General features: G+C 46.1%; 1 protein-coding gene across 1 annotated transcript in view; it reads left to right on the forward strand.

Moving 5' to 3' along the window:
• Wfdc8 (WAP four-disulfide core domain 8) overlaps window positions 1–4,292 on the forward strand; it is a 36,574-nt gene extending 32,282 nt beyond the window's left edge. Inside the window, 2 exon segments of the mRNA XM_036184316.1 lie at window positions 2,088–2,228; window positions 4,153–4,292. Of these exon segments, the coding sequence (XP_036040209.1) occupies window positions 2,088–2,228; window positions 4,153–4,292 (281 nt within the window).
• Window positions 4,293–18,120: the final 13,828 nt, after the last annotated feature.

An 18,120-nucleotide genomic window follows, 5' to 3' on the forward strand; every position in this document is an offset into this window, starting at 1 on the left:
TAATTGGGGACCTGCCTCGGACTTTCTCTTCCCAAAGGTGGGATTCCATACCACTCTCTTGAATACACGAATTCTCCTTGGCCCTTTACTCAGGGGCTTAATCCTATTATTCCAGCTCTTGATTTTATACTCCAGCTACCCATGATTTCTCTATTCTTGAAGTCTCCACTGATCCCACAAAATGAGACAATACACAAAACATGCTCATAGGTGGAACCTGAAGGCCAGGTCTAACTCTTTGGAGGGAGATGTTTCTCATCACATCAACCTGTTGAGCATCATCTCGAGGAACTAGCTTAGAAGGAAGCATAGATAGGTCCATTCCAAAACCCCAGGGAATAAGTGTAGACCTGGGAAAGCATGTGAAGGTAAAGCCTACAGAATCCTTCTTCAGTACAATGATGGGTACCAATAACGTTGGGAGCCAATGTGCTCTGGGGCTTATGCATTGAAGAATGTGGATTAGGATATTATTTCCCTCCGTCTGCTGCAAATTTCTTTGCCTTGTTGATTCAGGAAGAGCAATCAGCTTGCTGAATTGTTGCCAGGATTCTGTGCCCGGCACAGATATAAAAGGCATGGCATGTGTAGAGACTGGATCTTCAAGATGCATGCGTCAGCCTTGGAATAGATGTGACCAACTTGCTGGCACTGTATTTCTACCTTAAGTTTTGTGTTGTTTGTTGGTTGGTTGGTTTGAACTCTGTAGCCCAGGCTAGCTGGGAACTTGTGGCTCTTCTCCTCAGCCACGCAAGCACGGGGGTTATAGGTGTGGGCCACCATGCTAGGCTCCATCACCAACACTGTAGATGAGAAAAGCCGAGTTAGAACATTCCACTTTGCTGCCCAGTGATGGACAGCTGGTCGGGGGTGGGACTGAAGTTTTAATTGAATTTCTCAGCTTCAATGTGTCTGAACAGCAAAACCAAATTTATGACCTAACTTGAAAAAGCTAGGACCGTATGCTTTCCTTTCTGGAAGGTTCTAAGGCGGCAGTGGTTTCTCAACCCATGGATTGTGAGCCCCTTGGGGTTGCATGTCAGATATTTACATTATAGTTTGTAACAGTAGCAAAATTACAGTTATGAAGTAGCAACGAAATAAGTTTATGGTTGGGGGTCGCCACACCATGAGTAATTGCATAAAAGGGTCACAGCATTAGGAAAGTTGGGAACCACTGCTCTAAAGAATCATGGAGCCATGGGCTTGAAGGTAATTGGACAATAAATACCTTTGAGAGTCAAACCTATGAGCCAGGTATGATGTCTTATAATCCCAGTACTTATGAGATAGAGGCAGAAGGATAAAGAGTTCAAGGATGGCCTTGGCTACACAGTGAGTTCAGGACCAGCCTGGGCTACACGTGACTTTGTCTCAAAACACTAAACTGAAATAAAAGCAAGAACAATTTATTTTTTAAATTTCAAATCTGAATCTGACCTGAGAAAAAGAAAGAAAGGAAAGAAGGAAATAAAGAAGGGAGGGAGGGAGGGAAGGAGGGAGAGAGGAAGGGAGAAAGGAAGGGAGGGAGGGAGGGAAGGAGGAAGGAAGGAAGGGAGGGAGGGAGGGAGGAAGGAAGGAAGGAAGGAAGGAAGGAAGGAAGGAAGGAAGGAAGGCCTTGCATGCTACCCAGGGAGGTATGCATGTTTTTTTCCTCCCCATTATAACTCAAAGGGAATCTTTCACACAATATCTGGAGCCCTTGACAGCCTGACAATGAGGAGAGAGGATGTTTTTACATTCATTGCTGCAGGAACTCACACATCTACCACAGGCAAAGTGACAGTATGTATATCACAGGCCTGAAGATGACAGCTTTGTGTGGATTTCACATAACTGCCTCTATTTCACAGACACTGGGGCTTATTGAGTGGCAGGACCGGGGCCTTAGTGCGAGGGCTTCCAACATTAAGCCCACTCTATGGCACGGTGAACCTTATGTTTTTGTTCCTCCTCAGCCTACTGGGGATGGTCAGGGCAAGCTGAACCAAGGTACAGTCAGTATCATCCCTGAGGAGAAGGAGAAGCTTGCTGCAGGTCAGTGGGGTGCTGGGGTGCTGTAAAACTCACCTCGGCTCTTGTTGCAGTGAAGAAAGGACAATGCCCACTCTTCCCTTTCCAAATGCGAATGGAGTGCCCCGCCCCCTGTAAGAACGACATGGATTGCCTGGAAAAGGAGAAGTGTTGTGAGTCCAAGTGTGGCTTCGTTTGTAGCAGGTCCTGGCTGGGTAAGGACTGGACAAGCCTCCGGGGCTCTACTGGGCATATGCCATGATGCCTTGATACCCTGTGAAGTGGGTGAGAAGGTAGTCTAGGGTGGCCTGGATCTCACTATAAGAGAATCAAGCCAGCCTCAAACTTAACCAATCCTCCTGCCTCGGTCTCCTGAGTACTAAACCAGCACCTGGCTGGGAGGTGGAGAAGTCTCTTGAGCTTCAGATGTCTCTTGCCCTAATCTTTGAGGTATCTCAGAAGGCTTTTTTTTTTTTTTTAAAAAAAAAAAAAAAAAAAAAAGAAGCCCAGTAGTGTTCTTACGTTGACCTCCTGGTCTCTGGACACTTGCAGTGTTCTTCCAAACCTCTTGTGAGTGCAATTATTCTATTTTTCCTTAAAAAAAAAACAAAAAAACAAAAAAACAAAAAAAAACTTACTTATTCTGAGTCTTCATCCTTTAGTGACTGCAAATTGATGGTCCAGTGGTAAGTGTGAGCACAGGTGTACACACACACACACACAAATCCATTAGGTATATTCCCCCTAAAGACCTGCATCCTGTAGGAGAGGAAAGATTGTAAACACTTCTGAAGCAGACACCTGCCCCTGGCTTCTAAGCCTGGAGGTACATTAAAGTCACCACACAGCAGAATGGCAAGAGCCAAGGGGCTTTGACTGACGGCAGCTGTTCTTCTGCCTTTCTGCAAGCTCCCATTGTTGATAAGACAAAGGAGTTCTGAGGGCCTTCTGAGGCTCCCTCCACCTCTGCTGCTCTGGGATTGTGTAACTCAAGTCCACTAATTGTGCAGGGGAGGGGAAATCTTATCCTTTTACATAATTGCACAAGACCTTTATATATATAATTTTTTCATGGCTGCTGCCATTGTTGCTGTTATAATAGTGACGACCACCGCTACTACTGTTTCTGGGATTGCCATTTCATAATGGGTTACTACAGCTAGCACAGTGGAGACCCTGGCAGCAAAAGTAGCTACCTCAGTTAATCTTTCATTCTATTGGGCATGACAAATTTAAATCAATAGTTATATACATTTCGATTGGCTTTGAAAGTTATAAATTTACAAACTCAAGTTCCATTTGCTTGCAGGATACCATCTTACAAGGACTCCAATTTGCAATAAGGCTCATTAAGGAAGGGAATGGCTCAGTTGCACAAGACCTTTCTTGATCTTGAAGTTACAAGTCAGAGAGTTGATTCTCTGCCTTGTCCATTCTCCTCCTCCTCTTATTATTCTTTTTTTTTGTTGTTGTTTGTTTGTTTTTTTGTTTTTTTGTTTTTGTTTTGTTTTTCAAGACAGGGTGACAGGGTTTCTCTATGTAGTTTTGGAGCCTGTCCTGAATCTCACTCTGTAGACCAGGCTGGCCTCGAACTAACAGAGATCCGTCTGGCTCTGCCTCCCGAATGCTGGGACTAAAGGCATGTGCGACCACTGCCCAGTCCTCTCTTCTTAACTGTAAAGGGAAGAGGTTCAGTTAGAATAAAACCTGGGTTGAGGGGACCTGTGTAAGCATGAGGACCTGAGTGTGAATCCTCCAAACCCTTGTAAAAGCTGTGATCTGGTGCTGCCAGGTGGAGACAGGGGCATCCCAGGAGCTCAGTGGCCAGCCAGTAGAACTGAAGTGAGGAGTTTCAGGTTCAGTGAGAGACTTTGTCTTAAAAAAAAAAAAAAAAAAAGGTAGTAAATTGGTTGATTGAGGAAAGACATTTTAATGTCAACATCTGGCCTCCACTTATACCTGCACAGGCAAGCACATCTGTGTGTGTGCACGTGCTCGTGTATACACACACACACACACACACACACACACACACACACACACACACACGGAAAGAATAAAATTCTATCTGGGTTCCTAAATTTATGTCAGATTATTTCAAATATTTCAAAGTCAAGTGTCCTATTTTACTTCACAAAGTCAAAACAGGCTTTTGCCCAAGTAAGCCCATGATGTGTTCGAAGATTGATAAGCCCCAGTGCTTAAGGGACAATGACTGTCCCCTGAACGAGAAGTGCTGCACACGCTGTGGACTCAAGTGCTTGGAACCCAAATTCTGAACGGTGAGTGGGACAAAGTGCCATTGTCAGATGATGACTTATGAGTAGAGAGACATAGCTGTCACTTCTGTCTGGCCCAACTACCCTGGCAGATGATGATGTCAATCATGGCAGTGCTGATAGGCTTGCTGTGACATATATATATACATATATATATATATATATATATATATATATATATATATATATTTCAAGTTTTACTTTTATGTGGTGTGAGGACATGTGAGCATATAGGTGTGTGTGTGTGTGTGTGTGTGTGTGTGTGTGTGTGTGTGTGCGCGCGCGCGCACAGCAGAAGGCATCAGATTCCCTGGGACTGGAGTCACAGATGTGCAAGCTGCCTGCTGTGGGTGGTGGGGACCAAACATGCTCTGTAAGCATCAGGACCTAAGTTTGATCCCCAGAACCTATGTAAAATTTCTGGGAGTGGAAAAATGTTCTTATGATCCCAGAGCTGGGGAGACAGAGAAGGATCTATGGGGATCAGTGGCTGGCCTAATCATTGAGCTCCAGGTCAATGAAAGACCCTGTCTCAAAAACAAGGTACCATCTGGTACCTGAGGAACAAACACCCAAACTTTATATCTGGCCTCCATACATGTGTTCACACATGAACATAAGCACCAGCACACATAGCTGTACCTGCACACACATGTTCTTGCATATACATGTACCTGCACACGTATATGCGCACAAGCACATGTACATGAAATACACAACCATATCCTAGGGACCAGGAAAAGATACACACAGGAGCCTTCCAACTGGGCTTGATGCCACACACACCCTGACACTCAGAAGGCTGAGGCAGGAGGACTGATACAAGGCTGAGCCAGCCTGGTCTGCATTGCAAGTTCCAGGCCATCTAGGAAGACTGAGAATCCAGGGAGACCCTGTTTCAAAACCAAACCAAACAGAAACCAGGCTGGGGAAAGATGGCTCAGTGTAAAGGTTTCTGATGCCAGGATGACCTGGGATTGACCCCTGGGATCCATGTGATGGAAGGAGAGAACCAACTCCTGATGGTTGCTCTCTGACCACCACACACATAGAATGGGACACACACGCACAGTAAATAAACAAACAAATGTCATTAAAATAGAAAACAAATTAAAACAGGAGTGTTTCAAAGTTCTTATACAAAGTTATCTGTCTGTCTGTCTGTCTGTCTGTATCTCTCTCAATGCCATGTCTTAAAATCTAACCCATGCCCTTGCATGTAAAATAAACCCAAGGAAAATAAAGACCCTGATGAAACCCTTCTGGGTATGCAGTATGAAGACTCTGGTGCCTAGCGGCCCTGGCTTGGTCCAAGGAAGACAGGACAAATACTAAGCATGTGAACTTTGGGTCTAAAACACTCTGCTATGGTCTTTTCTTTCCATTTCACTTTCTGGAAGTAAAACATAAAAGAAGCGGGATCCAGAGGCAAGTAAAATCTGCCATAAGCTGGCCACTCCTTGTTTCTTCATTCATGGATGGTAGAGTGTGAACTGGAAATGAACTCCTGTCTTGTGCTCCTCTGCCATGATAAAACAGCATGACCAAAAGCAAATCAGGGAGGAACGGGTTTTTTCTATTACAGTTCCACATCACAGTCCATCATCAAAGAGAAGTCAGGGCCAGGAACTCAAAGAAGGAGGCAGGAGCTGAAGCACTGGCCATGGAGGAGTGCTGCTTACTGGCTTACTCAGCCTGCTTGCTTACATATGGCAGGAAAACCTGCCCAGGGGTGGCATCACCCACAGAGGGCTAGGCCCTCCCCTCATCAACCACTAATTAAGAAATGCACTACAGGCTTGCTTACAGGCCCTCCTTATGGAGGCATTTTCTCAGTGAGAATCCCTCTTCCCAAATGGCTCTAGAATTGTCCAGCTGACACAAAACTAGCCAGTACACCCCAAAGACTGGTGTTTTGCATACTTGTTCCCCACTGGGTAGCACTTTCTTGGGAGACTGTGGAAGCAGGGTTCCCCAGGGAGGAGAATAGTCCAGCTTTTGATTCTGGCCTTGATAACCTGCCCAGTGAACAATCTCTGTCACCCTGGCTGGCCACCACAGACTGACCCATTCCACCATGTTCCCTGTACTGATGGAAAGAAAGCTTCCACACGGTGAGCCAGAGCAAACCTCTCCATGCTGAGGCTTTCTGTCCAGCATTCGGTCACAACACTAATGACACTGATACAAGAAACGTCACTTAAACAGAGTGTGGCAGCACACACCTTTAGTCCAAGACTCAAGAGGCAGAGTCAGGCGAATCTCTATGAGTTCCAGGACAGCCTGGTCCATATAGCAAGACCCAGCCCATCTGGAGATACATAGTGAGATCTTGTCTCAAAACACAGAGCAAGCAAAAGCAGAGAGAGGGAGGAGAGAGGGGCACAGAGAGAATTTTTACTTAAAAGATTGAATTCCCTCTTTTTTTTTTTCTTCAGATTTCTGCTCTCAGCCTGGACAACAACCAGGAAGAACTACTTCCCTAATAGATAAGAGAAACGCTTTCATCTTTTGAATCACCCTTGGCACAAGGTGCAGATGATCATCACTTGGCACACAGCTGTCTAGCAGCTACTGCTCTTGACGCTCCTTCAACTGTGGATGTGACATCTTAGGCTTTGTCACTGCCAGGGTGTGGCTGTGCAAGTGGTGCTGGGACTTTTCCAACTCACTGGTCACTGCTGTGGAATAATCCTCTTGTATGCTATAAAGATTGGTCACTCGAATTGGTTTAATAAAACACTGATTGGCCAGTAGCCAGGCAGGAAGTATAGGTGGGGTGGCCAAACTAAGAATGATGGGAAGGAGAAGGGCAGAATCAGGAGTCACCAGCCAGATGCAGAGGAAGAAAGATGAGAATGTCGTACTGAGAACAGGTACCAAGCCATGTGGCTAAACATAAATAAAAATTATGGGTTAATTTAAGTGCAAGACCTAGTTAGTAATAAGTCTGAGCTACTGGCCCAACATTTACAATACTATAAGACTCAGAGTGATTATTTGGAAGCATCTGCAGGTGGGACAGGACAGAGAAAAGCTTCATTTACATATGGCACCCACTGTCTGGTGTGGATCCACATAAGACCTGAGGAAGCTTTAAAAAGGTTCTGAACGCACAGAAACTGGAACCTCATGGGCTCCTGGTCTCACAGTCTCACATCAGCAGGAGTGCAGAGACATGTCTCCCAACAGCTGCCTGAGAGATGGAGACCCTGCATTTTCTGGATGTTCAAACTCTCCTTACACTCCACTGTGGAGCCAACTACCTCCTGCACCCAAAGCCCCTGAAACTTCCTCACGGACTCTGCACCATGCTGCTGTCTGACACATGAACTTGATGCTTCCATGCTGCTGGGTCTGGTTTCCTACTTTTCAATTCTTCATCTTATAATCTGTCCATTTTCTCTGCCTCTTCATCTGTGAATTTCAGTCTTGCATGTTTTCCTAAAATTGACCCATTTTTCTGTATATTCCAAATGTATTAGCTTTGTGGAATATAAGTTACTACATATTGTGGTGATATATTGTGTACCCTAATAAAGCTTGCCTGAGGATCAGAAGACAGAGTCAGCCACTAGATTAGACAGAGAGGTCAGGCAGCAGTGGCACACACCCTTAATCCTATCACTCAGGAGGCAGAGATCTGTCTGGATCTCTGTGAGTCCAAGGCCACACTGGAAATAGAGGAGGCATGGTGACACACACCTTTAATCCCAGTACTGGGAAGCATATGCGCCCTTAATTCCACAAGTGACATGGCTGGGCAGAGAACAGTATATAAGGTGTCAGGAGACAGAAACTAAGGTAGTTCAGCTGAGACCCTTTTGGGTGAGGACTCAGTCTGAGGAAACAGGATCAGCTGAGGAGTTGTCAAGGTGAGGTTGGCTGTAGCTTGCTCTGCTTCTCTGACCTTTCAGCTTTCACCCCAATATCTGGCTCCAGGTTTTTTATTATAAAACCATCTGAGATTTGAACAGCATCATATAAATTCACACCTTTAACTTTGGTTAATGTTTTGACATTATGCTTCCAACCACTCATTTGCCCACTAATTCGATCCTCTTTCTCACTTGGCCAGTCTCTCATCATCTACCCAGGTCCCTAATCTCAACCTTTAATCATCTACCTATTATTTTCCTCCCCTACTCTCCCATACACCAGCCTAGCTATTCATCAATTTTTACGTCCACCCATTCTCAATCCTTTTATCAACCCACAAGCCAAACTTCCAATCAAACAATCTCCATCAACAGTCCTACCCATCCTACTATTAACTGTTATGTGTAGGATCTTAAATGTCCCCTAAAAGCTAGCATGTTGAAGGAAGCTTTGGTCACTTGATCCTATTGGGAAGCCTTAGGAGATGGGAATCTAGTTGGAGGAATAAGTCTAGTGGAAGCATTCCCTTTAGGGACACACTGATGCTATTATAGTTCTTTTCTTCCTGTTTCCCAACTGCCATGAAAAAGAAGTGAGCAGCGTAGGTCTACCACACATTCCCCGCCATGATGGTCTGCCTCCAGACAGGCCCAAATGAATGAGTCCAAACAACTATAAACTGAAACAGCCAAAATAAAATTTTCTTTTTTAAAATGGCAAATGTTACATTTAGAATGTGTGTTTGTATGTGTGTGTGCACACATCCCACAGATTCATGTGGAGTCCCAAGGACAATATTCAGGAGTCAGTTCTTTCTTTCTACCACGTGGGTCCTGGGGATCAATTTCAGGTCATCAGGCCTAGCAGCAAGGACTTTTATACACTGAGCCATCTCACAAACCTAAATTTTCTTTCCCTTAAGTTGAGTATGTTAAATATTTTGTCATAGCAACAGAAAGCTGACCAGCCTTATATTCTGTCAATCTATTTCACTCAGCTTTTCATCCAACCAACCATCCATACTCCATGCTCTCAGGCATCCAAATATCCTGACATTTTTCTCATCTTTCTTTCTGCTCATCCAACACCCTCCCATCGATCGCTCTACTAGACCCCCCCCATATGTCTGCTTACATACCTACCAGTTGCCCTGCATTCTGAACCTCCTCATGTTTTAAGGACCAGTTGCTGGACATTGACCTGTTTCATGAATCTCAGAACCTATTTGGGAGAACAGATGTGCAAGTTAGCAATTCAGTTAGGTGCACTAGGAAGAATATAGGGAGTCATCCATACAGCAGGTCTGGCTGGCTGCTGTCTGTCATGTGAAACAAGTTCAGGACAATGACCTACACAATATGTTAACAACCCAGCCAAAGAAAGCAGAAACCCTTTTCGTTAACATTGCCCTTTGCAGAGTGTCTCTGTCCCTTCTAGCCCGGGTTGAACACTTGGTGGTTTCATGCCATCTGAGGGGGCTGCTCAGGTCTGCACTCTTCTTTTTCTGACAGCACACTTTGAACCCAGCAGCTCTGCAGTATTGTTGACCTTGATTCAGCTGTTGCTGCTCAGATCTGTGACTTCATTTCAGTGTCTCCTCAGGCAACAGAGTTTGTGTCTCACAGTGGAGGCCCCTGTGGTCTGGAACATTCAACAACACTGTTGCAAATACTATCAATAGCCTCTGATATCAGCCTGATTTCCCCCAGTTCCCTGCTCTCTGTGGCAACATCTTTACTCTTTGGCCTTAGTTAAAAAGAAAAAAAAAAAGGACCAAAGAGATGATAAAGGAGAAAATGGTGGGAAGGAACTGTAGGAGAGGGAGAAGGGAACACAGAGATGTGGGTCTCCCACAGGAGTAAATGTTAGATACTGACATGAAGAGATACCAAGACAATAGACACTGTCAGAGACGAACAGAAGGGTGTGCTTATTGGTACGGATGTTTTAGAAAGGGGTAAATAAATGGGATAGAGGGCATTCCACATTAACTTTGAGTCACCAACATGAGGACCTAAGAGGGTGGCATTTACTTTTAATGTGGCATGGGACAGTATAAAGTACTCTTTGCTCAGTACTCTGGTTGACCAGAAGGCTAGCCCTATGTAGTCCAAGCAGCAAGGGCATAGTAAGATGTGAGCTTTCTCCATAGATGTGGGCTGTGAATGTCATTAGCTCCGCTTATGATCTCAGGAACTTGGTGTGCCCAGCAAGATAGTAGGTGACTGGCTTTTCTCCAGCTCTACAGCTGAGGTTGAGAGAATCATCTGGGCTAAGGCAGCCAGACATTTCCTTGTTCTAGAACCACCAGCCAGGCTAGCCCCTCACCAGAATGAAGTTTTCTGCATTTGTGAGCATCCTCGTGTTATTTGGCCTGTTTGCAAATGTCCGAGGACCTAGTCTAACTGACTTTCTGTTTCCCAGTAAGTACTAGTTTTCTGCCTTTGTCTGGGAGAAAGGGAAGTTTTCTGGGAGGAAAAGACAAGGAACAATTCCTCAGGTTTAGGTTGCTTTTCTGTGTCTTCTCCCTGGATGTGGTTTGGGCGAGGAGGGAGACACTTGGAAGGTCTGATGTCCTTTGTGTTACTACAGGGACAAGGGTCTGGGGAAACACTCCTTGAAGTCCCTTTGAAGAACTATCTTCCTTGGGAAGGTACAGAAAAATCATGGATCCAGCATTTATAGGAAGACCCCTCACCCCTCAAGAGAGGCAGACCCCTTTGTCGGGGGCTCTGGGGTCAGAGGTGGTGGGTTGAATACTGGTAGCCTGGCGATCTTGAGCAAAATATTTAAATTTCATGTAGCCGCTCTGAAACTTGATTCCGAACCCCAGTTGTGGCTGGGAGAGGAAATCACTGTACAATGCCGCCCTCTAGAGGAAGGTCACAGACAAGGCAACAGCGACTACCTACAGAGCAGTCTAAACCAGTGCTCTAGGGGAGGGGCTTCCCATCCCAAAGAGGCCTTTCCAGTGTCTCGAGACGGTCCGGGTTGTTACGATATGAAGGAGGTGCTCAGGATGTCTAGTGCCTAGAAGCTAAGGTCGCTGCTAAAGCTCCCACAAAGCACGAGACAGTTCCCATGGCCAACAGGTGATTATCCAGCCTAAGCGATCCAGTGACTGAAAACTGTTGCTTCAGCGGCGGGGGGTTGACCAAGGATGGAGGTAAGAAGGTAGAGAGCGGGGGTGGCTGAAGAGCTTAATGGACAGGGTAGTGTGGGAAACAAGAGTGAGGAAAAGGATTCCCTCAGGGTGAACAAACTTGAACACCACGCTTCCCTTGACTCCCCAAACTGGAGAGTAAAGACTGCTTCTTCCTTAGGGAGATGCCCCCGATTCAGAGAACGCTGTGAACACAAAGAAATGAATCTGTGTACCAGAGACAGAGATTGCCAAGGAAAAGAGAAGTGCTGCCTCTTCAACTGTGGGAAGAAATGTTTAGACCCCCAACAAGGTAATATGCACACGCCTTCTACCCATGTCTCCCCCTCTGCCCACTGGGCTGCCATTGCCCCGGCTCACTGAGGGGTGCTGTTTAGGTGAGATTGCTGGATTTGGGGTCCTGCTCTTTAGAGTTGTACAGCTCCTGAAAAGGTGTGTGACAGTAATGTCCTTATCCTGGTGGGTAATATATGAGCCTCAGTTTCCCCCAAATAAATGACAAGTGCATAGGTGGGATTGAATCAGACTATTTCTTGACTGTTTTTCACCACCATGATTTTCTGAGTCCCCAAGTGGCCATCATCATCCTAACATATGCTCACATTGTCTGTAACAAGCAAGGCGATTTATCTTTCCTAGCCTTTGACTGCTGAGCAATTGCCTCTCTGCCCAGAGGAATCTAACTTTGTATTAGGAAACCTGCCCTGACATTCCAGATCAGAGCTACAATCTCGACTCTGTCCCTGCCTCTCTGAACTCCCAAAAGGCTGCTATCCGAGATTCTTCATTTATTTAGAAAGAGTTACTAAGTGTTTCTGATATCCACTTTTTAAGTTCATTTTGCACTAATAAAATATATGAGAGAGGTTAATTATGAAGGAAAAGGGCTTATTTAGGTCAGTTTTTGAGGCTGGGACCACACATCATGGGTAGGCACCACCATGGACCTCATAGGAGATGATGGGTGGGAGGGGTCACATGATCACCAGAAACCAAGAGGGGCTTAGGGTCCTACCATCCATTTTGGAGGACATGTTCCAGTTGATCTAAGGGTCTCCCAACATATCTCATCTCTTGAAGGTACCACAACCTTGTGGACCAAGACTCTAAAACATGAGCCTTGAGGGGAGCACACATCCAGACCACAGTGTCTGTACTAGCACCCAACCTGTTCACTGTGGTCAGGGCACCGTGAAGTCTCGAGGTAACCACAGTCAGAGCTGAGTTCCAAATAAAGAGTTAGAGTGGAAGTGAGGCGTAGGGAATGGCTTGCAAAGACCTCAGTGGGGGATTCCAGAGAGGCAGAGAGTGAGCATGATGCCAGTCATTGGGAAAGGTCCTCAGGTGCTCGGATCATATAGTCTGATGGGCCCGAAGAAAGACTCTCATCTTAATCCTAAGAACCGTGGACTTGAAGACCTTTAAAAGCAGGCAATGAAATGACCACATGTGTGACCCCCAGAGCATGAGGGGGTGACTAGGGGGGGTGAATATGTGAGAGGATTTCCAGGAGAAGGAAAGTGATGGATTCACCTGGATGTAGCTCAGTGAAGGAAGGAGTGGGTGGCACTTGAAAAGTATTGAGGAACATGGGATGTGACAAGACAACAGAGCTGGCAGACAAGGTGATATGTCAGGGTCTGACTCCAGACTTCCTAAATTCGGATCTCAGGTCCGGTTTTTAGCATCTTATAACAAGAAACCCAAGGGAGTCTGGTTAAGGGTATTAGGGAGTTTATTATGACATAAACTGAGGAGAACAACTCACTAAACAGGATAGGTGAAATCGTCGCGGAATCCTGGAAGGGTGACGGTTGGTCCCACGAGGCTTCCGTTGCCTGAGTCAGTCTATACCATTCAAGCCCATGAAGGAGAGAAGAGAGTGAGGAGTATGCACCTCTCGGGTCTTAAGGTAGCCCCGAGGCCATGCGCTAGGGGCTGGTACCTCAAGGTTGTAGATGGAACAGGTACCTGCTACAACGTCTTTTTAAAAGTCTTGAACAAATTAACATTCTTTCTCTGTGCTTCCACATCACACGATGAAAGGCCCCAGGCTAACGGCCCTGTTCACTCCCTTGGGGTGCACAGAGCAAGGCCGGGCACAGGGCAGAGCCACCTGAGGCCCATTAGTTTAAGTGGCCTGAGAACCGAACAAGGGTGATCAAGGGTCTTCTTGGTCTCTGAAAGCATTCAGCAAATGTTAAGTGCTCAGGGAATGATTTATTCAGTTCACGTCAGGGTACATCTTCCTTCCCCTTTAACTCTCCATAAAGCTCTGTACCATGCCAGGCCACCTGCTAGGTATCTGAACCCCAAAATGAAGTCAGACACAATCCCAGCACACTGGAAATCCACCATCCTAGGAACAAGACTGGAGGTGTTTTTTGTTTGTTTGTTTATTTTTTAATGATAAATGAACACATAAGCTTCAGAAATAAGGTAGGGAAATGCAGGCTTTGATTCAGGCAATGGCCGTGATATGGGATACAGAGTGGAGTTTAGAGAGCCACCACAGGGAACTGATTTTTGAGAAAGGTTTTGAACAAAGAATAAGCATTCTGCTAGCAAGCAACAGTGTGTGTGGCTGTGCAATGGTATGGGGGTGTCGTGTAGCATGGTGTGCTGAACTGAAAATCACCATAGCATGGGGCTTAAAAGGATTCCATGGCAGAGGAGGCCAGAGCCAGGCATAGGAGCCAGGAGATGAAGGACCTTGTGAGTCATGGAAGGACCTTGTCATGAAGCTGAGGTCTTACCTGTGGAAAGACATGATTGTTTTCAAATCCATTGGCTCTTCCTCCCTGGCGGTTTCCATGGCAGATGGGTTGGAGGAGCCAGGGATGAAGGCAGGAGGAGGAATCGGAGGCTGCCTCCATGGAGACTGGGGCTAGAAGAGCCTGGCAGAGAGGTGAACTGTGAGGAGGTGGAAAGCAGCTGCTGTGGGGCCTTATGGTCAAGAAGCTTGTGGGTCAGCTGGGGCCTGTGAGGGTCTGTTAGCACCATTGGGAGAAAGTGCCACAGACCGCTGGCCTCAGTGATAGCAAAGTGTTTTCTGATAGTTCACAGGCTCAAAGGAAGAGGTTAGGTGACAGTGGGGTTCCAGGGAGGTCAGAAGAAAATTTTGTCGAGTCTCTTGTCTCCTGACACCTTTTCATGGGTTCTGAGACTGAACTCAGGTCCTCAGGCTTACACAGTAAGTGCCTTTATTTGTTCAACCATCTCCTTTGCTCATGAATGAGAACTTGATTACACATGTCTCTACTAGTATATGGTGGCTTGCTGGCAATCTGTGGCATCCCCTGGTCTGTAGATACATCATTCTGATCTCCACTTTCAAGTGCACACAGCCTCCCCCCTGGTGTGTGTATCTCTGTCCAAACTTACTCCTTTTTCAAAGAGCCCCAGCCATATTGGATTAGAGGCCCTTAGTGCTCCAATATGCAACCACCTTAGTTGATTGTATCTGTAGACTGAGGGTACAGTTCAATAATACAGTGCTTGCCTAGCATGCATGAAGTCCCCAGCCCATTCTTAGTACCCTCAAAAACAGGACAGGGGAGGGTGTCACCTGTGTAGTAATTCTTTTGCCGTGCTGTGATAAAATGCCCAACAGAAACAACCAATGTCCAAATGGTTTCTTTTGGCTTGTGGCTTTAAAGGGCCTCGGTACATCACTATAAAAACAGCATGGCAGAGTTCGTGGTGTCAGAAGCGTGTGGGGGCTTCAGACAAGGAACCAGGGCTAAGCTATAACCTTAAAAAGCCCTCCCCTAGCAACCCACTTCCTCCAGCTAGACTCCACCTCATAACAGGTCCCACAGCCTCCCAAAATACCATCCCTAGTTGGTAAGAAGCACTCAAAATGCAAGCCTGTGGGGGACATTTCATGTTCAAACCATAACCACTGGAAAAGATCCTACCTCCAGGGATGCAGATACTCACCACAGCATCTCCCAGCAAGTATGTGCAATGTTCGTGATGTTGAACCCCAAGAGTGTGAGAGGGAAAAGAATTCTGTTCCAAACTCATACACAGTGGCTTTTGGAGAAAGGGACACCATTGTTATGTTTCGGATTGCACACTCTGAGTTCTCGACCCTGGGCTCTCTCTGCAGATATATGTAGCTTGCCCAAAGACTCTGGCTACTGTTTGGCTTATTTCCCCCGTTGGTGGTATAATAAGGAAAACAGCACGTGCCAACTCTTCATCTATGGTGGCTGTCAGGGAAACAATAACAACTTCCAATCCCAAAGAATATGCCAGAAGGTCTGCAAAAAAAGAAGTGAGTCTTGGGGTCCCTATCTAAAATCCTCACCAGAACTGTCCTGGGAGGTGTGGGCGTGGGCTTGCCTGTCCTTCTCAGACCTAACGCAACTGATCTGATCAGGAGCAGTGGTGGGGGTGGGTGGGGGCAGATGGACCCGGGATTGTGGCCTTCTGGAAACTGGATGGAAAGGCATGGGGGAGTTAGCAAACAAGAAGGGATTTAGGAGAAGTGAAGGAGGATGGAGAAGGGGCCCAAAGGTCAACTGCAAAATGACCATCGTGTCCAGCCCCACCTGGGCACGCTGACCAGGGAACCATCCCAGGCCATCAACTTCTTCACTTTCTTTTGCTGGCAATCTGATTCTGTCCATCTTTCCTTGAAAGGACAAACTGACTTTTGTTTTAATATTCTTTTGAGTGGGCATACAAAATAACAAGTTTCATTATATTTTCATCCCTAGATGCTTGCTCACATCCAACTCCCATCAACAGACCCTACTTTGAATTTCCTCTCATGAAAAGATGTAGAGACATAACTCAGGCTCCAGAGGTAAACTAAACCCAAGATTCTTAGCTTTAGCTTGTTTCTGTGTTCTCAACAGACTCTTCCACCTGAACAGAGGACATGCTGGGAAAATCATCAGGATTTAGCTTCTGCTCCAAGCTCTGTGTGCCCGCTGGATCCTCCAGAATGGCTTCTGGTCACTGCTCTGAGCACTCCAAGGCCTTAGGTCTTCCCCACATTGAATCCCGGGATGCCTTCCCTCAAACCATGTCCAGTTCCTAATCATAATCCCTCCTCTTAGGATCCCATCACTAACAATGCCTTGCCTGCTCAGCCCCACTGTCAGGGGCTCCCTCTTCATTTCCACGTGGCTCTCAACTTTATTCAGTAAAGGATTTGGCTTCACCCTGTGCCTTTGAGACTGGGTAATTCACACATCTTCAGTGTGGGGAGAGTGAGGCAGTGGTGAGGCTTCCAGTGGCCTCACTCAAGGGCATGTGGACGCCACATCCTTGACAACTGGGAAGTTCAGGGACATTTTTTTTTCTCTCTCCTCTGTCTAAGGCCTGTGGATAATGCCTTGGTTTGTATGTCACAGAAACTGACTCTGGCACAAGGAGAGGGATTAAGTGGCTTCCTTTGGGAAATTCCCCTAAGAAATACAAGATGGGGACTTTGGCAAGTGATTCACCAGGAGGGGAGATGCAGACTAGCAGAAACTGTTGCTGCTACATCTCAACATACTTGATTTCCCCACCCAGCAACCTGCACCAGCAAGGATGAGTTCCAGAGCACACTGCTGTTGTTGTTTTTTCAATCTAATTTGTTTTAATTGCAGTAATTTTTTTTTTTAGTTAGTTGCTGCTGGGAAATTGTAACATACTCCTACTAATTATATTTTAGAAAGTCATATGAACCAATAAAACACGCCTCCAAATTTTCTTCATCTATCTCCAGTGACAGGGAAGCAGAGATACTGGTCCAATGTTACCCATGGCCCCTTGGCTGCCCGAGATATTAAACCTCTCATGCACATCCCAGAATGTTCCACACTCAAACTGAGTAGGCTCCAAGGGACAAAAAAAAAGTAGGGCAGAAAGTAAAGTGAAACTTTGGAATGACAGGAGGCAATTCCACCACAAGCACTGGAAACGAATACAGGGTTCTGTCGTGCATGAGCTACACGGGTGACTGGGGGCACAGCTAAGGGGGTGAAGAGCTTGCCACACAGGCATGAGGACCCGAATTCAAATCCCCAGAACCCATATAAAGCCAGGCAGGGGAGCACATACCTGTAATGACAGCGCTTCTATTGAGATGAACAGAAAAGACAGAATTCCAGAAACTTGTGGGCCAGCTGGCCTGGAGGATATGCAGAGTGGAGAGGGGCTTCGCAGGGATGACAAAGAGACCCCGCCTTAAACAAGGTAGAAGAGGAAATCCCACATCAGAGATTGTCCTCTGTCTGACCTCCACACATAGGTCATAGAAACCTCAATGCATGCACACACACACACACACACACACACACACACACACACACACACACAGAGAGAGAGAGAGAGAGAGAGAGAGAGAGAGAGAGAGAGAACTGTATAAACTCCATTTACAAGAAGTATCTAGAACTGGAATGAGACATGATGTTTCAGGCCTGTATTCTCAGATACTCAGGAAGCAAAGGCAGGAGGATTATAGGTTCAAGACCTGCCTGGGAAAGTTTAGTAAAACCCTATGTAATTCTTTTTAAAAAAGGAAAAAGAAGGCTAAGACTGTAGCTCAGAGGTAGAGCATTTGTTCGTGTGAGGCCCTGGGCTGAAAACCCACCATGGGCAAAAAAAAGACAGCAGGAAAATCTACAAGATGGGAAGCAGTCTCAGGGGCTGGAGTGGATTGGAGACAAGAGGGTGATTGCTCATGAAACTGAGTTTAGAGCTGGAGTGATAAAAACATTTTGGAACCAGTAAACATGACCCACAATCATATACATATACTAAGAAAAGAAGGAGATGGATTCC

The sequence above is a fragment of the Onychomys torridus genome, chromosome 4, assembly GCF_903995425.1.
Source record: "Onychomys torridus chromosome 4, mOncTor1.1, whole genome shotgun sequence".
Taxonomy (NCBI): domain Eukaryota; kingdom Metazoa; phylum Chordata; class Mammalia; order Rodentia; family Cricetidae; genus Onychomys; species Onychomys torridus.